The 23,777-nt window shown below is 39.1% G+C and overlaps 1 protein-coding gene across 4 annotated transcripts in view; it reads right to left on the minus strand.

The window, feature by feature from the left end:
- Positions 1-20,511, minus strand: part of LOC148897612 (pleckstrin homology domain-containing family A member 7-like) — a 103,513-nt gene extending 83,002 nt beyond the window's left edge. For 3 of the 4 annotated variants that reach the window (XM_088995918.1, XM_088995916.1, XM_088995915.1), the window contains exons 1-3: positions 20,362-20,511; positions 20,133-20,209; positions 19,955-20,012 (exon numbers count right to left, since the gene is read on the minus strand). In XM_088995918.1, coding sequence (XP_088852044.1) covers positions 19,955-20,012; positions 20,133-20,209; positions 20,362-20,444 — 218 coding nt within the window. In that variant the 5' untranslated portion in view covers positions 20,445-20,511. Of the gene's footprint in view, positions 1-7,293; positions 7,773-19,954; positions 20,013-20,132; positions 20,210-20,361 lie in introns of those variants that run through there. The other variant, XM_088995919.1, reaches the window with a different exon arrangement.
- Positions 20,512-23,777: the final 3,266 nt, after the last annotated feature.

Consider the following 23,777-nt stretch of genomic DNA (forward strand, 5'->3'; position numbering starts at 1 on the left):
AAATAAATACATATACTAATAAATGAATATAACTAAATAAATAGTGGGTGAGCAAAAACATAAATATAAAATAACTGAATCAATAACTAAATAAGTAAAAAAATAAATGGAAATAAATAAATACATGAATATACAAATAAATAATAAATAATAATAATAAATAGTGCATGAGCAAATAATTACATAAATTATTAAACATCAATAAAAAATAAATATCATAAATATAAAGATATCATATATATATCAAAAATATCATATATATAAATATAAAGATAAATATCTAAATAAATACATGAATAAATACATATTCTATACAAATTCACAAAATCATGTTTTGGTGTGTGAATGTGTTTATTCACTGTGTGTGTGTGTGTGTGTGTGTGTGTGTGTGTGTGTGTGTGTGTGTGTGTGTGTGTGTGTGTGTGTGTGTGTGTGTGTGTGTGTGTGTGTGTGTGTGTGTGGCTCTCACTGAAAAACATTTCTACATATTTTCCTTTTATGGCTCTCTTAATCAAAAAGGTTCCAGACCGCTGTGATAGAGGTTGACTTCATCATTCCTGCTTCAATATTTGAATGAAAGAAAAAAGTGAATATTTTAAACTAAATCTTAGATTGGCGCCCTCTGCAGTTGGAACGAGGTAATTTACTTTGCACTCTTAAAGAAGACTTCACTGGAATGTGTCTTGATCTTGGTTTTTCACTGTTTTATAAAATGTATCTGAGGTTTCCAATCAGCAAATTATGGAAACGGGTTGTTTGACAGTATTTTATCCGTGGATTGAATGATGAAGCTACAGTGAAATGTTTACACCATTTCATCTCTAGCATGACTCTAGATTAGAGTCTCGAATTACTGTGATACCTTGGCTTACGAACTTAATTGGTTCCAAGACAGAGTGTGTAAGGCGAAAAATGTGTATCCCAAAAACTAATTTCCTATAGGAAACCATTAAAATGAGAAGAACCCGTTCCCAGGTGCCCATAAAACCTAATTTTCTACTTTATTTTCTAAGCCTTAACACTACACAAAATATACCCTATTTTATATATAATAAGTACAGTACAGTTTCCGTACCGCTTATTGCTCATTAGGGTTGCGAGGGGTGCTGGAGCCTATCTCAGCTGTCTTCTGGCGGGGGACACAAAGACGTACAACAGTCACTCTCATACCTAGGGACAATTTGGAGTGTTCAATATTGGATTGGATATGCCTTTATTCGTCTCACAGCCTGCTATGCATGTTTTTGGAATGTGGGAGGGAACCGGAGGACCCGGAGAAAACCCACGCGGGCCCGGGGAGAACATGCAAACTCCATACAGGTAGGCCGGATCGGGACACGAACCGGCAAACTCTGCACTGTGAAGCCGGTGTGCTTACCACTCGACTACCGGGCCGCCTGTATCATAAGTGTGCTATGGTATTATAATTAAAGAAATAAACTGTACTGTGTAACAAAGTCGTTTTATTTACCTTTGTGATGGTCGTTGATGGCTTGATGGAATGGAGTGGCCGGTTTCATCAGCATTAAACCCTTGATGAGGAACGTAGCCTTCTTCTTTCACCATCTTGAGGTATGATCCCTTGTAGGTGCTTTCTCTGCGATAATTGTACCTAGTTCCTCATCAATTGTGTTCTGTTTACTATCTAAGTTACTATACTACTATACTATCAAAGTTGAAACTCTCTCACTGTCGTCTCTTTAATGTTTAAACCACCTCCCCTCACTGCTGCGTTCTTGACCAATCACATGGCTGGGGGCGCGGAATAGAGGACAAAAAAGTCGGCAGCCATTTTCTTTTTGGAGAACGGATTCACTCTCTCTCTTCTGTAACCCCCCCCCCATCCCTTGCTGCGTTCTTGACCAATCACGTGGCTTCAACCGAAGAATGGGGCGGGGAATAGGGGACAAAAACAGTCGGCTGCCATTTTCTTGTTAGAACGGGCTCGTTCGTGAACGACACATCACTCATTGTGGCACCTTCACGTGTATCCCGAAAAATAGTTCGTATGCCAAGGGAATATTTTCATAAATTTAACGTTCGTAAACCGAAAAGTTCGTAAGCCAAGGGGTTCGTAAACTGCGGTATCACTGTACATATTAATAAATCCAGCTGGCGTGGTGGAGATAATGATTCCACAATCTACATGAAGATGAGAGAAAAAAATAAACGACTGCCTCATATTCCGCATTTACTCTGTTGTCAACCGCAAAAGACCTGTACTTTGAGTTTTCTTTTGACAAAACAAGCTTCCGCCTCCATTAGGACAAGTCGCAGCTTGAAAAGCAACCCCCTTGACCACACACTGCACCGCTAGCACCTGAGTCCAACATTAAAGTAGCAGTGCCACCTGTGTCGCAAGTGAATCTTGCCTTCACGACTTCATGTGCACCATTTGATGAGGCTCTCTTGATATGCGGGGGAAAGCTCGGTCTTTAGAGATGCAGGAACAAAGCGAATAAAAATTCCAAAGGCAACAAATTGGACTCCAGAGGCAGTAAATAGCAATAGAATACTAAAAAGGGGACTGACTGGAATGTACACAGACGGCCGCCGTGTTACGCAAATGGTGGTAGCGGATAAGTGCGCCACTCAAATTGCAATGCTGGCACTTTTCGCGTAATGACATCGTCTCGTCTGTGCGAATGCTGCATCATGTCCGTTGTTTTGATTCAGTCGGAAAAATATGAGCTAAATCTCATCACATGTTCATTTTTTTTTTTGAAAACACGGAGTCCTGAAAGGGTGTCATAGTTTGGGAGGTTTTTTTTCTTTTTTTCTTCGGCCCACTGAAACACGTTAGCATGTGGACGTGCTCCCTGTAAGGATTTGGCATGTTCTCTCCAGGCCTGTTTGTGTTTTCTCCAGGTACTCTGATTTCATCCCACGTTCCAAAAAACATGCATAACACACTGATTGAACACTCTAAACTGACCCTAGGTGTGAGTGTGAACGCAGAATGCCGTTCGTCTCTGTGTGCTCTGCGATTAGCTGGCAACCGGTTCAGAGTGTCCTCCACCTATTGCCCTAGGACGAATAAGCATCAGCTTTATCCATCCTTGTGAGGATAAAGCGGTCAATGGATTCATCGGCTCATTCATAAAACAAAGAGAAAAAAAAACATGACTGTGCTTGCAACTCCAAACACGTTCATTTCAAAACGTCTTTCCCCATTGAAATGAATGGAAATGCCATTCATCCGTTCCAGCATATACATTGTGCTCATTCTGGTATGCACACCTTGGCCACAAGGGTGCAAAAATAATGCAGACCTAAGTACACACATGAAAAAGAGGCTCACGAATGACTTAATAAGGTAATATTAGTCCTTTTTGGGGGGGTAGACGATAAAGACTTTGTCGTCCTTAAAGTTGATTTATGGATGTTTCGTTTAACAGTCAGACTATGAGTATCAATAAATAAATAAATACATACATGAATAAATAGATGCATACATAAATAAACAAAAGAAAATAAATACTGTACATATATAAAAAATAAATGAATATAAATAACTAAATAAATAAATAGTGGGTGGGAAAATAAATAATTAAATAAATGAATGCACAGATAGAAAAAAAAAATAGATAAATAAATACAAAAGAATTAATATAACCATAAATACATCAATGAATAATTACAAAAAATGAATATGAACAAATAAATAGCAAGTGGGTGAGAAAATAAATACAGTAGTCTCGTTATATCGATATTCTAGGGAGTCCGAAAAATATCGATATAACCGGGACTATCGATATATCCGACCCTGCGCGCATGTAATTTTCTCCGTGCGTGCATAGAAATAGTATCGTAATAAGCGGGACTATCGATATAACCGATATCGATATAACGAGACTTTACTGTAAATAAATATACTGTATATATAAAAATAAATGAAGAAATGGATATATATATATATATATATATATATATATATATATATATATATATATATATAAATCAACATAAATAAATAGTGGGTGAGCAAATAAATAAATATGAATACATATAAAAATAAATGAATAAATAAATGGAAATAAATACATAAATATACAAATAAATGAATATAAACAAATAAATACATAAATAAATAGTGGGTGAGCAAATAAATACATCAATACATAAATATACAAATAAATAAATAAATACATACATAGTGGATGAGCAGATATATAATTAAATAAATTAAAAAGACAAACAGATAGATAAATAAATAAACAAACAAACAAACAAATAAATAAATAAATAAATAAATAAATAAATAAATAAATATGAGCCATGAGACCCCACTCTGGGCTACAATCTGTTGAAATACAGTATGGCAGTCAGGTCCATTGGCAGTTGTCAACATAAAGTAACTGTCTTCATAAGATCCCTTTTAACTTCATGGTTGCAATACCTAATTCTTCTAATGGACTTTTTTTTTACCACTCATATTGACATCCTCACAAAATAAAAATTATAATTAACCCTGAACGAAAAGCAAGCATCAGACTCAGATGAAAGTGATTATACATCAGTGCATTTGGAACTGGAGGCGTATGGTCCAAACTACACCCAAGACCCACATTAGGTACCCACGCATCCAAAATGTGCTCAACAATTGGAGCAGTTAATTGTGATGCCTTTTTTGTCAATAAAGCAACAACCATGCAGGAGGAAAATCCATATCAAGAGACAAATATAAGAAAAAGTAAAAAGCTCCACTGCGCTTTTGATGAAATCCATAATCCTCTGCTTGTTTGACAGGTGGAGTGGGGTGTAACGTGACAGAATGCCAGGAGACATGGCAGCACTCCTTGAACGGATCCCTCACTCTTCTAAATAAGTGACTCGATGTGGAGAATACAAAAAGCATAGCCACGCCTCCTTCCATTCATCCATCCATCCATGGACAAACAGCTACAACAAAAGAGGAGTCAAACATCTTGCTCTGTGATGTTCACCGGTGCTTATTTACACAATGACAAGAACAAATATTTAGATGTCCTACCTTAAAAATAGTTTTATTATTGTGTTTCTGAGTGAAATATTTGAGTCACAACACATTAACTCATTCACTGCCATATGCGCAAAAATGTGTCCGCTCAAGTGCCAGGGTTTTTGTCATTTTTTTTTACTTGAATTCCAGGACCCACAGAATATTGAGTTTTGGGACAACATAAACATTCAATGCAGTGTAAGAAACCTTACACACTTTTTTTTAAGAAAAAAAAGCGCTAATTCCTAAATTATATGGGTCTGGAGTTATATGAGCTTGAAATGAGGGAAGCTGTCTAAAATACAATGCAATACACACATATTGGTTTATATAGCGCTTAAACAACAGCTGAAGCAGGAACAAAGCGCAAAAATGGAAATGTGGCCCCCTTGTGGAAGGGAAAAAAACATTGCCAGAGGTCTGGCCAGCCCTTTATCTGCAGCCAAGCAAGAAAAAACAAAACCCGAACAAAGTCGGGAATGGCGCTCTACGTCATATTTTCAATTCCTGAATAAATTCGTGAGTGGCAGTGATTTAGTTAATAATTCTTTTTTTTTTTTTTTACTTTATTAAATGATATGTGGAACTGTCGCAGCTTGGAATTGAAGCGGATTTACCTAGGATGTGAGACAATCTCTTTTCGTCAATAGATGCTACCGCTTCATGTATGCTTTCAACATTTAACTTGTAGCAGACGTGCACATTCCACCATGACGTCCCTGATCCACTGGTGAAAAGGACGCAATGATGCTCCCCTCTTTCACCTAGAACTGATTCATGTAACAGAGGGTACAGAAAGTGCTTAATGAATGGCTCTCTGTGTCTTTGTTTTGTCATACTATTGTTATTTAGTTTTTTTGTTTTTTTGACTTCAAGATGGCACCGCGATAGTGGCTGCCTTTCCAGCCGCTGCTGTATTTAGTTTTTCTACTTCTTCCTTTCCTCTTCCTTCCATAACTTTGCTACTGTGTACGTCAAGTAAATGTAAATGTCGCCACTGTGAGACTAATAAAGGTAAAGCCAATCAAATTAATAAATAAATAAATAGTAGTTGGTGAGCAAATAAATAAATAAAATGATATTAAAAAAAGTTCATATCACAACATCTCATATTCATTATTGTTAAAATTTTGTGTTGCTTATTCATTGGGGTTTGACTGAAATCACTAAATTCTATATCCTGGTTATTTGCAGCATATTGTACATGAATAGAATCCTTTCATAAATTTTGCAAAGCCATCGAGTGGATTTTCTTGTCACTGCAAATAGGAGTGTCCCAATTTGACTAAAAACGATAAGCGCAATTTAATTTCAAGCTGGATGACAACATGGACCAAGAAAAGGCGGAATTGAAAAAAACGCTTTGGTCCTTCACTCACACGAATGTCAACATCCAATTTTTGAAACACAATTAAGCAGTCAAATTTTATTGGCGCCCAAGTCTTATTTGGATCTGTTGCACAATAGGAAAAAAAATTATATTTGCATACAATGTGTCGCATCGCAGTATTCAAAATGGATGCAAACTTGATCTTAAAAGTTTGTGTGATAAGGAGGTGGAAAAAGGGAAGCAAATTGTCAAGGTGAATCCAGAGGGAATCTACAAGGTAATGAACCACAGGCACATATCTATTCTCTATTTGTTGTAGCGTCTCAAAATCACTGCGTAAAAGCTGTTAAGTCGTATTTGGTGGATGACTAGTTTTGAAATCAGAAGTCAAGACTCATGGTTTGTTCATCCATTGTTTACATTAATGTAATAACTATGTAATAACTCTGTAATAACTATATGATGTTGCAAAGCTTGCAATATTTGTATGTTATAATGCAGGGGTGTCAAAGTCATTTTTTGCCGCGGGCCACATTGTAGGTTTCCTCTCGAGGGCCGTTATGAATTTGGGGAACCCATTAGAATGTTTAAATCCCTTCAAATATTACATATAGAGCACACAGCAAATTAATGAATAACTCATTTTCAAATCTGAAGTCAAGAATAATGACTTTTATTGTGGTTGACATCCAAAAATATGACATTTTGGCTCAGATTTTAGCAATCATCATGGAATTTAACAAGTGTGATTTGCTTTCGCGGGCCGAAAAAAATGATGTGGCGGGCCGGATTTGGCCCGCGGGCCTTGACTTTGACACCTGTGTTATAATGGATTACATTTGACAATTTGAAATTCCGGTTCAGACTTGAGCAACCACCATGAAAAAGTTGACCCATAAAGCAAAACAACAACACGCATGGACAAGTAAGCTAACAAGCTAACAAACACAAAGACCCTAGCGTCGTCAACACTTTAGCATACCTTGAATCACAAATTGAAGTCCTTGCGGAGAGTTCACCACAATCAAGACTGGTCGCGCCCTCGTTAGCCATAGCAAAAATAATGCGGCGTTTGACGGGAACCAATTTGATCCCGGTTTCAATCGTTGGCTTTCGGCTGCAGCAGATCCCCATCGTTCCTCAAACTCAACGCCAGATGATTGGCGAGTGCAAAAAAAAAGCTCCCGGGCTTCACAAGGCATGGCCGCCGAGTCCCCTCGTGACTCGTGATTTGGTGACCTGGCAACTTCGCCCATCTCGTTCGACTGACACAAAGCCGATTGTCTTCACCAACCAGGCCGGCTTTGACATGGTCTCAAGCGTCTTGTTGTTTGTCCCTCAATCGCGCCATTGTGTGAGGCCTCCTTTGCTCCGGGTTGGACACAGATGGACACCCACCGCAATTTCCAGTTCGGGACAAAGAAAGCTTTCCGGTTGTTTTGGCTCAGCGGGAAGGTCAGCCTTGTTAACACAAAAGTTGATGTTTCAAGTCCTGTTTTTGCAACTTTGACGCATTCTTGCCTGTTGGAACTCTGATTCCATCAGTCAAAAAAAGCCCTTTTTTTCCGAAAAGAAAATTAATACAGTGATACCCTGGCTTACAAACTTAATTGGTTCCCAGACACAGTGTGTCAGGCGAAAGGTGTGTATCCCAAAAATTAATTTCGCATAGGAAACCATTAAAATGATAATAATCCGTTCCCAGGTACCCATAAAACATAATTTTCTACTTTCTAATTTTCTAAGCCTTAAAACTACACAAAATATACCTTATTTTATGTATAATAAATGTGCTATGGTATTATAATTAAAGAAATAAACTGTACTGTGTAATAAAGTTGCTTTATTTACCTTTGTGATGGTCGTTGATGGTTTGATGGAATGGAGTGGACGGTTTCCTCAGCATTAAACACTTGATGAAGAACATAGAGTTCCTCTTTTACCATCTTGAGGAATGATCCCTTGTAGGTGCTTTCTCTGCGATAATTTTACCTTGTTCCTCATCAATTGTGTTCTGTTTAGCTGGGTTGATAACTTTTTGCATCAAGTGTACAGCTGGCTTGTGCGGGTTATTTGTGGAGCCTGATTGATGAGAATTTTAACCTTGCAGTCTACACTCCGCCTTTGAACTATCAAAGTTAAAACGAGTCCAAATTTCACCATTTTCTATCTGTTTTCTCACTCTCTGTCGTCTGCCTGTCTCTTTAATGTTTAAACCACCTCCCCTCACTGCTGCGTTCTTGACCAATCACGTGGCTTTAACCGAAGACTGGGGGCGGGGAATAGCGGGCAAAAAAAAAAATGTCAGCAGCCATTTTCTTTTTTGGAGAATGGCTTCACTCTGTCTGTAATACCCCTCGCTGATGCGTTCTTGACCAATCACGTGGCTTTAACCGACGACTGGGGGTGGGGAATAGAGTACCAAAACAAGCCGGCTGCCATTTTTTTGTTCGGAGAACGGGCTCGTTTGCGAACGACACATCACTCATTGTGGCAGCTCCATGTGTATCCCGAAAAATAGTTTGTATGCCAAGGTAAAATTTTCATATATTTAACGTTCGAAAACCGAAAAGTTCGTAAGCCAAGGGGTTCGTAAACCGAGGTATCACTGTAACTGGAATGATCTGATGTCTGAAAAGATAGCAGACAATATGAAAGGAAATACCCCACATTGCCTAACTTATTTATGTATTTTTTTAATATTTTTTCACTTATGTTTCAGTCATGTAAGCAAACGCAGATGTTCTGCGGTTGTCACGCCCACAAAACGTGTTGACATTTTGACTGGAGGGCATGAAAGAGATGCCAACATGCAGACCCACGTGCATCACTGACATTTTATTTCAAGCCAAACACGGCACAAAGGTCAGACATTCTCCAAATGTCTTTGGACACATCCCCTGCTCAACCCCCCGAATAATGGCCGTACGCACATTCCAACCCCAGTAAAACCGATCATAACATGCCCAAGTATCACTGATATAACAACTAAATCAAGCTTCATTGAATTGAATTCGGATCCTCTGCGAGATCAAGTGGATTAAATCCTGCCGCTTGAAGGCCAGATTAAATATTCAGGACGTTTTATTTCCAAACCAACTTCAACGACACACACACACACACACACGTACGGACCAATGTTGGGTATTGAAATGCCTAAAAATAAATAAAATAAATACAAGAAAATATACATTAATTAATAATTAATAAATAACTACACAAATAAATACATACATAAAAAAAAACGCTGTGGCGAAAAGAACAATGAAATCAATAAATACGCAAATCAATAAACTAATAAACATAGAAATAAATAAATAAATAAATAAATAAATAAATAAATAAATAAATAAATAAATAAATAAATAAATAAATAAATAAAAGAACAAATACGTAAATACATGAATAAATAAATAAACAAATGCATAAATAAATACATAAATAAATACATCAATCAATCAATAAATATTCGGTGTGGCGACCCCTGAAGTGAAAAGCCGAAAGGAAAAGAACACATAAATAAATAAATACATAAATAAATAAGCACATAAATAAATACATAAATACATAAATGAGCAAATAAATAAATAAATAAAAACATAAATAAATTAATAAACAAATAAATACATAACTACATCAATCAATCAATAAATAAATATTTGCTGCGGCGACCCCTGAAGGGAAAAGCCCAAAGGAAAATAAATAAATAAATAAATAAACGAATAAATAAATAAATAAATAAATAAATACATAAATAAATAAATAAACACCTCTTTTAAGAGACGACGCTTGCTGCGTGGCAATTTTCTTGCTAATTTTGCTAATTAATCTGGTTCCATCTCAATTAGGCTCATTCAACTTCAACTGTGAAAGAGGAGGGAGCGAGCACAAATCAGTGCGTGTGTGTGTATGTGTGTGTGTGTGTGTGTGTGTGTGTGTGTGTGTGTGTGTGTGTGTGTGTGTGTGTGTGTGTATGTGTGTGTTTTGGTGGAAAATTGCACTGCTTTTTTGTGTCTACCCTGTGCGAGATATTGGACTGAATCATGATGGCGCCCACTTTGCCTATTTGCTAGTTGCACCAATTTGGGGACAGACTAGCGTTTGAGATGACTTTTTAGGTGCCATCTTGGGTCTTATTTTTTGCTTTTTTTTTGTTGTTGTTGTTCCAAAGGCTACTGTGTTATTGTGCTGACCTGCTGCGAAGACAATTTTCACGTTTGAGGCGCATATTGCAGGAACAAAAAAGACAAAATTGGATTTGTTTCATGTAAATTTGCTGCTTTTTGGTCAGGTGTTATTTAAAATTATTTTGTTGAGATCTATGCTGTTGGAAATTTATTTTCCCAGGCATTTAGAAAAAAAGACCAGTACCAGTACGCTAAGTCGACCATTGCTACGTGTGGCTAAGGGTGTTTCTGTGTTGTCTAAGCAACAGTCTCAGGCAATACAAGAGTTTGAAAAACGTCTGTTGATTTGGATTAATGAAAAGCAGCTAGGAGGGGACAGTGTGAGTGAGGGTATTATCGCTGAGGAAACACGGCATCTTCACTCGGATATGATCAAGATGCAACTACATCAACGACCATCACAAAGGTAAATAAAACGACTTTATTATATAGTGCAGCTTATTTCTTTAATTATAATACAATATCCCATTTATTATACATAAGTAATGTATATTTTGTGTAGTTTTAAGACTTATTTCGTAGAAAATTATGTTTTCTGTGGACATCGTAACGGATTATTCTCATTTTTAATGGTTTCTTATGGGAAATACATTTTTGGCAGACGAAGTTTTCGCCTTACACACACTTTCTGGGAACCAATTAAGTTCAGGTATTGATTTTGCATTTGACTGCTATGCGTGCAAAAGTCAGGAAAGCGTGTCAGGTCCTTGGAAAAGAAAACTAAAGATCTCTATTCTCAGTTTCAAGTTTCAGGGAGACTTTTAAGTGGTATCTGTTCACTTAGCTGGCTTTGCTCGCCATTCTGACGTGTCGATGACAAGGAGACTGTATTGTGGCTGACGCTCACACGGGCGCACGCACCTCCACCATATGCAGAGGAGGGAGTGGGGGAGGGGGAGTAGCCTGTCGATAAATCACTAGCTGCTTCAAGACTTCAGTGAGAACACATTGAGTCAACCGTGAGTCATTGTCTCTTTTGTCTCAGCAGACCCTGACGATTATATTATTTATTTTTCCACACTTCAAGGCATTTTCTTGCTAACTTCAATAGAAAAAGAATGTAATAAAAAGGTTGTGCACAGGTTTTCATATAGCAATGTTTGTAATTCAAACCCAGAACATCTCGACTGTGAAGCAAGCTCGGTAACACGTCTACACCGTGCTGGCTTTTCATTACTTCCTGGGTGTGCCGCACCCCACAAAAATAATCAGGGCAGGGCAGCATGGTATGGCAACGGTGAACGCTTCTGGCTCACAAATAATAATAATAATAATAATAATAATAATAATAATACATTTATTTTCTAAGCGCCTTTCAAAACTCTCGAGGTCACTTTACAGTCACAGGATGAAGTTTTTCTGTGGGTGAGCAGTGGCAGCCACACCCGCCAACGTTCACTCAACCCAGAAGTCAATAGTTAGAAAGCTAGCTAGCCTGCTAGTAGATAGCTAATAGATAGCCAACAACCTGGAATAACTCAAATAGAGAGAAAGGCCAGCTAGCTAGCTAATAGCCAGTTAATAGATACTGTAGATAGCTAGATAGATAGCAAGCCACATAGATAGCTATATAGCTAATACATAGCTAGCTAGATAGCTATAATAATAATACATTTCATTTATAAGCGCCTTTCAAAACTTTCAAGGACACTTTACAGTCACAGGATATTTTCTCTGCGGGTGAGCAGCGGCAGCCACACGCGCCAGCGTTCACTCAACCCGGAAGTAAAAAAAAAAAAAAAATGACAAATAGAGGTAACATCCAAGCTACGACCGGGTTACGTTCGGACAAAACGGTCATTGAGCCAAACGGTCGTAAATCGAAATGCATTCAAAATGGCTGACGCGAGGATCACATGATAATAACAAACGACAACATGCTGGCATTTCCAATACGACAGGATACTATACGATGTCAATCTGTTGTTTTTAAGCAACGTTTTCTATTGAATACGTTATATACCAAAATGTTGACTGTGCATTCATAAATCTTATAACTTTTAGTGTCATTTTAATCATTTTATATTTCGTATTATCAATATTTATTACTGTGTCGGCGCACACGCTTTCTGCTGGCCCAAATACGCATGGCTTCCCACGCATGCGAGCTATCCAAAAATCGCTCTCCCTGCTAACGGAGAAGCCCAAAGAGGTCACCTGTCTCAAAGAGCCGGCGGCTAGCTAGCTGATACACTGTATTACCGGCACCCAAGGATGAAGAAACACAACCTGAAAAAATTCTGATACAAAAGTTGAGTTTGAATCACTGCTGGAACATCGCTCTGTGAATTTTTGCGCATTTTACTCTGAAGACTAAAACTGTCCCAACGGTTGAAATACAAGTTTGAATGGCTTGTACCGTAATTTACGGACTATAAGCTAAATATTTTGTCACAAGCTTTGAACTGTGGGTTCAAAGCTGCAACGGTGCGGCCAATTTATGCACTTTTTCTAACTTTATAAACATGTGACTTATAGAGGGGTGTGGTTTATGTACAGTATGTACAAAATGGTTTTTCCTTTGAAAATGTACTCGGTGGAAAAAAAAAAGGCCCAAAAACTGTTTTCAAAACCATTAACTCAAAAAATTAATGATCCACGCGGTTCATCCGGCTTGGTACCAGACGTGGCACAATTGGTTATTAATTTACTCGGGCAGGTCAAAGTCTACCAGATGAGTCGAGAGGACAAAGTGTGACAAATAAGACTGAAAAGGAGTCGTTGGTTCCAAATGTAACACAGACCACTCAGTGGACACCAAACTTTTTAGTTCCACCGACCATTTTCATATAAAGACAACAAACAACGAAATGAAAACACTCTTGTTCCCCGCCGCTGATCTAAATCGATTAGCTTCGGGGTTAGCTTCAAGTCATTAACTTTCGGCTAACGTCTGAAATGTCTGCAAGCATCCGTTGCCCATTGGTGAGCGTCGCTGTCAGTCAAACGCTCACACAAATAACCCTCACAAGGTACACACTTGGTGCAAAAAGCTATCAACCCAGCTAAACAGAACACAATTGATGAGGAACAAGGTAAAATTATCGCAGAGAAAGTACCTACAAGGGATCATTCCTCAAGATGGTAGAAGAAGAAGGCTACGTTCCTCATTTTTTATGCTTGGGTGCTGATATAGCGTTGGCCATGGACTCTGGCTATGTTTTCCCTTCCACAAGGGGCAGGATTTACCATTTTTTCCATGTTAGCGCTTTAGTCCAGCTTCAGCTGTTGTTATAGCGCTATATAAACCAATATGCATGTATTGCATTGAATTTTGGAGAGTCACGCTCATATGACTCCAGACCCATATAATTTAGGAATTATCAGACAAAAGAAGAGAGTCTCATTTTTTTTACGCTGCATTGAATGTTTATGTCGTCCTAAAACTCAATATTCTGTGCTTCCTGCAATTTCAGTGAAAATGACAAAAACACTGGCACTGGAATGGACACATTTTTGCACATCGTCGAGCAGTGAATGAGTTCACCTGCTTGGGCAATGTGACCCATGATTTTTTTTTTTTTCATTATAAGGTAAGATACAATCAGTGATTTTCTTACCAAAATACAACAGGCTGCTCTGCCACCTCTAAAGGGCATCAATCTCAACCCCCCCCCCCCCCCCCCCCCCCATCAACGTCATGAAATGGTAATGCGAGATCCGCTTTAACACCCACGCTTTTTGCACAGCTTGCACTGCCACTGATTCTGTCCATCATCTGTTCCCAACGTGAATGATTCATTGTGAACCTGAACATATCCGAAGTGATTCTTTCCTTTTAAGTGTGTGCGTTTCTTGTGCCAAACTTCTCTTCTACTCATTCAGCGCAACTCAATGACGAATCTTTCCTGCAAGCTCTCTTTTTCTATGCTTGCGCTATTCTTAGGATACTCATTGGCATCAGCGTTCATGTACCACCTTGAACAAATCCATCAGTCCGCCCGTCCGTCCTTCATCCGATGCAAGACGCATGCTTGGGAAAAGTGTTTCGCTAGATGTGAGGCCACTCGCACTCCTGCCGTGATGTAAGCTGATTGGAGTTAAGCCTCTTTGTCGCGGCCTCCCGATGGAATCATTTGCGTCACTGCACTTTCAAGGTTTTTCACCTTGTGTGTATTCATTTTGGAAGGATAGTACAGTGGGGAAAAATGTGCTATAGTCGCAATATGTTCAACATAAAGATATTGTTTTATACATGATAAAGTAGATATAGATGTATAGACGTACAGGCGTACAGACGTAGAGGCATAGGAGCGTAGAGACGTAAAGATATACAGTAAAGTCTCGTTATATCGATATCGGATATATCGATAGTCCCGGTTTATCGATACTATTTCTATGCACGCACGGAGAAAATTACATGCAAACAGGGTCGGATATATCGATAGTCCTGGTTATATCGATATTTTTTCGGACTCCCTTGAATATCGATATAACGAGACTTTACTGTAGATATACAGTGATACCTCAGCATATGAACGCTTTAGCTCCTGAACTTTTCGCCTCACGAACGAACATTAAATTTGTCAGCCTATAGTCTTGGCTGACAAACTAGTTTTCGGCGGACGAACCAAACCACACGGAGCGTCACGGTGGCTGGCGGACTAGTTTTTGGCAGAAGAACAGCAAACCACATGGCCTAATAGCGCCACGGTGGCTGCCGTACTACTTTTCCACACCCACTTTTTTTGAGTGCACTTAGTGCAGCTGTGGTTTGTTATCGAGTGGATACTTTTGCTTTTTTGGGACCGAAAAAGACCCTACCACAGGCAAGTGTTAAGCCGAAGAGGACACAAAAGAAAATTACGATCGAGCAGAAGAAGGACATCATCGAGAACCACGAACGATGTGTGCGTTTGTGTGACTTCGCGTCCCAGTACGCTAAGTCGACCACTGCTACCATCCTTAAGAACAAGGAAGCTATTAAGTTCGTAAGATGATGTATCACTGTACTGTGGATACAGATATAGATATAGATATAGATAGAGATACTTGTGTATTATTCCTAAGCACTATGACAGTATGTCATAAAAATAAAAGTAGCTGATGAACATTAAAACACATTCGCATATTTTTCATCAAAAACAAGTTTGTTGTAAACAATACTATCGAGAGCTATTGTAACGTTATGCACAGTTTAAAATCAGCCCCGTACCTACAAACGGAACAGTTTTGTCACATCTCGGCTCGATGACCGTACTGCGCTTTACTTTGGTGTCAGCCAATCCTCCATGAAGGGTCTCCAGCTGGTCCAGTATGCTGTTGCTCGCCTCTTGACTGGTACTCGTAATAGGGAGCACATACTGTAACTCCTACTCTGGCATCCCTTCATTGTCCCCCTATACATTTTCGAGTTCATTTCCAAATCTTATTCCCGTATTTGTCTTCAAGTCTTTAAATGTACTTTTAAAGTAAGTTCAATACAACGGAACTGACGTTTGGTCGTAATTCCTTCAACTGTCACTAGGGAGAGCCTGTGAGCCAGTTTCAGATTTCCAGGTTTGGCTTTAATTGTCTGATTTACTTCAGTTTTAACTGCAAAAATAAATTAATCTTGGAAAAAAATATTTCCTGTTAACTCATTCACTGCCAGACATGTGCAAAAATGTGTCCACTCCAGTGCCAGTGTTTTTGTCATTGTCACTTGAAATCTAGAACCTACAGAATCTTGACTTTTTGGACTACATAAACATTCAATTCGGTGTAAGAAACCGTAGACTCTCTTCTTTTATGAGCCGAAAAGAGTTAATTCCTAAACTACATGTGCAAAAATGTGTCCACTCCAGTGCCAGTGTTTTTGTCATTGTCACTTGAAATCTAGAACCTACAGAATCTTATACTTTTTTAACTACAGCTAAGCTGGAACATTCACTTACGGTGTGAAAAAACCGTAGACTCTCTTCTTTTATGAGCCGAAAAGAGTTAATTCCTAAACTATATCGGCCTCCAAACAAGAAAAAACTAAACACAAACTAATTTGGATATGGCGCTCTACGTTATATTCTCAATTCCCGAATACATTCGAGTTAAAAATGTGCCTGCAGTTCATCCACAACTTAGAATCCTGACTTTTTCTATTTCCATTATTCACACTGTGAAAACTGAGCTCATTGATTTGTCGATTTGAGAAGTGATACAGTCCACGGGGACAAAACCCCTCTTTCACTTGGCATGCGATCAAGTTTCTTTCCACCCATCGTCACTCCAACTCTCCCCTAATCCCCTTTTTTCGCAGCAGAAGCCCCTCGCTAAGAGGGGCTGCGTGACTGTGGGATAACACACGTCAGACAGTTCACAACAGTAGGCGCAGTGTAATACTGATGGAATCTAAGACAAACAGCCTGAACAATAATTAACCACACACATACATACACATACACACACACGGCGCTTTAGTATGTTTGTGAGGGGTCGTGGGAGGCGTGCCGCGGTTGTCATTCAGTCCAAATAAACTACACTGAGTCCACAAGTCGGGGCGGTTATTCAACAAGTCCAGGCAAAGTAAACTTCACCCGGCGGGATAAATATGCCAGCAAATAGCTAGCAGGCTGACAAACAATGTGTCACCGGATTTATCAGTACGGTGCGTCTCGCTCTCTTATGATGCCGCGAAGAACCATGGAGTTAGTTCATTGATAGACAGTTAAATTGGCGCGAGCATCAATAATAGCAGCAAATTAAACAACGAACAATTGTCGAACAATTAAACAAACAACAATTGTCAATAAATATTCAAACAGTTTTAATTAAATCATTCACTGCCAGACGTGCAAAAATGTGTCCATTCCAGTGCCAGGGTTTTTGTCATTGTCACTTGAATTCCAGGACCCAGAGAATATTGAGGTTTAGGTCTACATCAACAATCAATACAGCGTTAGAAACCTTAGACTCTCTTCTTTCATCAGAAACGAAAGAGTTCATTCCTAAATGATACGGGTCTTGAGTTATTTGAGCTTGAAATGAGGGCGGCTGTCCAAAATCTATGCAAGACATACATATTGGTTTATATAGCGCCTTAACAACAGGTGAAGCTGAAACAAAGCGCTAAAATGGAAAAAAAAGGGAAATTCTAACCCCTTGAGTTAAAAGAAAAAACATTGCCAGAGGCCATGGCCAGAGCTTCATCAGCACCCAAGCATGAAAAAGCAAAAACCAAACACATTTGGGAATGGTCGCTCTACGTCATATTCTCAATTCCCAAATAAATTCATGAATGGCAGTGAATGAGTAAAAGAATGTACCGAAATAAATATTTTAAACAGTTCTGAAAGACTCAATGCATTGTTGCACTTCAAAGTTAAATACGGATGAATTATTTTTGTTTTAATTGCCACGCTGAATTTATAAAATGTTTTAGTGTTACATTGTAAGGTTTTATGATTTAATTCTGAAAGCCTTTCATCGTCCCACAATGGGGGAATTTAGAATCTCCAGCAGCAAATTTGAAAGATGTGGGGGGAGGGCGAAAAGATCAAAACAAAAATATTCGATGCATAATATAACTGTCAGAAGACTGAAATATATAACGGCACAAATATTTTACATCAAAACAACTGTACATAGTGCAAGTATGAAATCATATCTGCTATTTTTTCACGTACCAAAAGAAGGACCCTGACTTATCAATCGAAAATCACTGTGGTAACCAGTAGGAAGTCGATTTAACTAGTCCAAATATACGTTTAGAGCATTATGTCGACTAGTTGTGAATTAAGTGTTTTTCACTGCTAAAAAAATATTGGGGGAGAATGAGTCAAGTAGGTACGATACAGTGACCTATATTCCACCGCGATTGTTTCTGTCCAGTGAACCGAGCGCACTCTGTACTTGCAGTCGTATATCATAGCATTTTTTGAAGTACGTAATCAGTTTGTTGATGAGATTTTTCAAGCTATGCAGCTTATGATGACGTATTACACGTTTCCCTCCATGCTGGTTCTTGAGATTTCCAAATGCGACAACGAGAAACGGGGAAAAAAATGGTTGAAGTTTATGCTCTTTTTGTTAACACTACAGTTTATAAAGGTGAGTAAGTTGTATTTTTATAACTCATAGAAGTGGTAGAATATATATTTTTCTCCATAACTGCCAAGTTTCAAGCAAAAAGAAGCATTAGCATATATATTTCTAGAGCTCGCAATTTTCTTTCCTAGTATTCAGTGACAGCCATTTTTGATTTCTGATGAAAATTTGCCTGCATTCGATCGCTGATATTCGCTAAGTTATATTTTGAGTCTTTTTTCATGTTTTCTGTTCTTATTTAGGATTACAAAAGCTTTCCAATGGTACCTGACTCGTTAAGATCTGCCAAAAATTAAAGTTCTGATAGTTTAAACTATAATAAAGAACTCAGTCACAGATTTTCATTGTTTTAACTGTCTAATTCAAGGCAGAAAATCCTCTCATATATCAAAAATTAAAAATTCCATTATTTCCTTATTATTTGTCATAGAACAATAATCTATACATCATTTGAAAGGTATTTAAATGCACTTTAAAGGACAACCGACGCCTCCGGACAAGTTGTGTTCATAATTTGTAAAATCACTTCAAATGACTTCTACTGACCGTATTTTACAAAGATTCCACAGCATATATCTATATTTTAAGTTTTAAGACTTGCGCTGAATATTCAGGAAGTCTGGTTTTCGAGTTGATGACGATGCCTGACATGACGTCACGTCTGGAACGCCCCTGACTGAGAAAGTGAAACACAATGCATTTTGGGTACTTTGTTTGGTCTGAAAACTTCGTGTGGATCCGTGTTGATGGCGAAATTAGAAGGAAAACACATAAATAACGCAATGGTGAATCGTTGTGTGTTGCACCAAGACTACTATTTGATAGTAGTTGACACAAATTCCCAGCAGACAAATCAGCCCATTTCCAACGGAACTTGGGCGCCATCTTGTGCATTTTCTGGATGCTACATTGGAGTCTTGATGGCTCGAATTGAAACGCAAGTACTTCATTAATCGATTGCAAACATTTGTGCTTTCCTCTTCAGAACTATTTGAATCATATTCATAACTGGATGAGTAACAAGAAAGCATCTTCTCTGAATATGAAGCCATTGTTTTGATTTTAGAGCAAGGCGAAGACGTTCTGAGGTCATTTTAAAGTAGTTTTGGGACACTTTAACTCATTTTTATTGGTGTTTTGCATTTGACTAAAAATATCACTGGGCATTTTAGATGCTATAAAACGGTTTTCTGATGTCAGTTAGGAAACAAAAAAATGTGTTTTAATATGGTATAAGAAAATGTGTGATGAATTATTCTTGAAAAATGTTGTCACATCCCCCAGTCAAGTGAAATGCATATCCAGGTGTTGTGTATAATAAAGTGTCCCTGAGTGACTTATCAAGCGGCAGCCATTATTCAGAGCTGAGCACCAACTTGTGATGCAGGTGACGCGTTCACGAACAATTCTGAAACTTTTTCATTCAGCACTTACTCGATAAAGTAGCTCGCACCTTCATCCGTGAAGCCTTCTTCCCATCCTTTGGGCAGATCTAAAAAGAGGACATTCAAAATTAAAAAAAAAAAACTTGAAAGTTATAAACTGAGTCGTGTCGAGAGTAACCGGGCCAACCGGGGCTAAAGAAGCCAAGGCGGTCGCAGTGCTAGCTTACCTGACCGGATCATATGTCCCGAGTTGACCGGTTCTGCGGAGCATGGGTGCAACCAGGTGGTCTCCCGTGTTAGGTCGCTTGTTCCCCGACACAGAAGGGTGGAGGCAGGTGGCGAGTGCGGAGGAGGAGAAAGAGTGAGGGAAGGTTACAAAAAAAACACCTGTTACGCCGAAGCCAAAAGCGAAAATGGGCGAAAAAAAAAGGCACGGAAGGGAGCTAGCTGACTCACTTGATAAAGAAGACCCTCCCGTCCCTGTACACGCCGTACGTCCAATGTTCGGGCAGGGAATCCCGGCAAAGAGACACAGCCATGATCCGCTTGTCCTAGTTCATCTCTCGGCTGAGTCTTCCCGGAGAGAAGCGATCGACGCTCAGCATGGGCCGGCGCTGCCTTCAGGGACACCATCGAGAGGCGGACATTGGATAATTGCTCGTGGGAGAGGACGCTGATGACTCAGAGTAGATGAGGAACATCTTTTTATTATGTTCATCGTAAAAGTACGATTTTTTTAAAATATAAAATTATTTATAGGAGGAAATAAGCGTCCACGCAGCTCCAGCCTGCGCGACAGATGAATAAGTGACGATAACAAATGATATTCATTTGGTGGGGGACTTTGAGTATCAAGTACAAATCTGAAGATATATGGCCAAAAAGGTTTTATATATGTTCATAAAATATAGAGATTAAAAAATCTAATTTAATACATCAATATTCTTCTTCTTTTGCTTTCGGCTTTTCCCTTCAAGGGGTCGCCACAGCAAATCAGTGTCCTCCATCTTTAGAGGTTTAAATAAATATGTATGCGATACCAAAAGATTAATGTTGCCTATATCAAAAGTGGATTGGCTTGGATTAGCTTTATTAGTCTCGCAGTGGAGAAATTTACATTTCACAGCAGCAAAGTGATGAAAGCAAGAGGAAAGGAGAGAAAGAAGTAGAATAAAATTACAAGCGCTGTTGTGAAGGCAGCCACCTTGAAGTAAAAAAACTAAATAACAAATAATGTGACACAGTCATTCAATCTACCACTTACTGCACCCTCTTTGTTGAATGAAGCAGTTATAGATGAAAGAGGAAACGATCAAAGCACCCTTTTCTCCAGTGGATCAAAGACATCATGGTGGAATGTGCACGTCTGCTACAAGCTAAATGTTGAAAGCAAACACAAAGCTGTAGCATCGATTGACGAAAAGAGATTGTCTCACATTTCCTGCTCTGCGTAAATCCGCTTCAATTCTAAGTCACAACAGTTCCACATCGGCGCTCTGCGCTGATGCTCTTTTCTTCCTATCCTTCTTTCATCTTGCTAGCTACTGTCTATCTACCTAGCTACCTACCTACAAACCTACCTAGCTACCTACCAAGCTAGGTACCTAACTAGCTACCTACCTACCTAGCTAGCTACCTACCTATACGTATCTAGCTACCTATCTAGCTAGCTACCTACCTAGCAAGCTACCTATTATATACATGTTAAGATGTCATGTCATGATTTGGTTGTGAGGCTCCCGATTTTGGATTGGATTTGCCTTTATTAGTCTCACAGTGGGGAAATTTACATTTCACTGCAGCTAAGTGATGAAAGGAATGAAAGTAGAAAAACAAAATACATGAGCTGCTGAAAAGGCAGCCACTCTCGCGGCGCCGTCTTGGAGTCAAAAGAACAACAACAAAAAATAAAAAACTAATATGACAACACAAAGACAATATGACGACACAGAGAGTCATTCATTCTTCAGGACTTTCTGTACTCTCTTTGTTACATGAAGCAGTTCTAGATGAAAGAGGAGAGGATCAAAGTGTCTCTTTACCAGTGGATCAGGGACATCATGGTGGAATGTGCTGGTAGACTACAAGCTAAATGTTGAAAGCAAACACGCAGCTGTAGCATCCATTGACTCCCATCTCCTGTCCCACATACATCCGCTTCAATTCCAAGCCGCGACAGCTCCACATATGCATCGGCGCTCTGCGCTGACACTCCTTTCTTCTTATCGCGGGCTCCTCAAGCCATGCATCCATCCAGCCGCAGACTGTCCAACAGCACCGATCTTTCCACTGAACAAAGCGGGGCTGTGAAGATGCTGCCCATTACAGGCGCAAAAATAGCACAATGGTCCCTTTGATGTCCAGCGATGGCAGTCGAATGGCACAGACATTCCTCCCATTCAAAATCAGTACTGGCATATTCATGCTGCCGAAAAGGCGCAACCGCTCAGCACAGTCTCCTCCTTGATGAATGTCGTGGCCAAAAATGCTGAAAAACAATCCATATCCGTTCCACATGACGCACAACAACACAAAGTGACAAAAGAAAACACAAAACAAGACAAAAACAACAACAAAAAGCCTACTCGGGCGCCATCTTGGACTCCTTTTTGAATTGAATGTATAAATAAACAATGAAAGCATTTTGAGAGTTTTTAAAGGATAACCGACGTCACTTTTTTGTTTCCTGACATCAGAAAAACGTTTTATAGCATCTAAAATGCCCAAAACAAGCAGTATGACATTTTTATTCAAATGCAAAACACCAATAAAAATGACTTCAAGTGTCCAAAATCTGCAAAAAAATTGAGCTGCGAATCCAAACAATGGTTTCAGATTCGGAGAATATGCTTTCTTATTACACATCCAGTTATGAATATGATTCAAATAGTTCTGAAGAGGAAAGCATACATGTTTGCAATCGATTAAAGAATTTATTCCGTGCCATTATGAGGCAACATTGAGGGGAGATGTCTCAATGAAAAAGAGGCACAAAATGGCGACCTCTTGTGGCCACCTCCGTTTCCACAGGCTGATAAATTCCTTATATGGAGCTTGGACACCCTCTTCTGGTGGCTTTTGGGTGCAACACAAGGTTTTCAGACCAAACAATACAGCAAAATACATTGACGTGATGGAAAGACTGCTACAATGTGTCTTTTTTTCGGTGTGGGGCGTTCCTTTAGTGACGTCACGTAGGGACTCGTCAACAACTCAAAAACAAGACTTCCTGAATATTCAGCGCGAGTCTTAAAACGTAAAATATAACTATATGCGGAGGAATCTTTGTAAAATACGCTCAGTAGAAGTCATTTGAAGCCATTTTACAAATTATGGACACAACTTGTCCGGAGACGTCGGTTGTCCTTTAAAGGTCCTTATAAATTAAACGTATTATTATTATTAAGATCTGCATGTTGCAAACATTTCACTTCTCCTCCAGTTGTTCATTATGAAACACACACACACACACACACACACACACACACACGCGCGCACACACACACACACACACACACACACACACACACACATGCATTCAGTCACTCATCAGGAACGCTGAGCTCATCGGAATCTCCTTTTGCATCCCGGAGAAGACGTGTGGTGGCGTGCTAGTGTCAACACCCACTGCTGCCCTGTCATTTTGCTGTCAAAGCCTCCCCCCTACAAAATAAAATGTAAAAAAAACAAAGCATAATTTTCTAAAATGTTAGTTCCCTGTGTGGTGAAAAGAAAACACATTCTGGACATGTTCCAGGCCTCATCAAGAAGGTGAACAAATTTCCCCAAGTCTATTGTGTGCTTATCTCAAGAGCTTTTGCTCAGCAGCACTTTTTTTTCCGGAGCCTGGACAAAAAAAACCCTCCCGTCAA

This window comes from Hippocampus bargibanti, linkage group LG05 (assembly GCF_051943395.1).
Source record: "Hippocampus bargibanti isolate YZ-2025 linkage group LG05, ASM5194339v1, whole genome shotgun sequence".
NCBI classification, from domain to species: Eukaryota; Metazoa; Chordata; class Actinopteri; order Syngnathiformes; family Syngnathidae; genus Hippocampus; species Hippocampus bargibanti.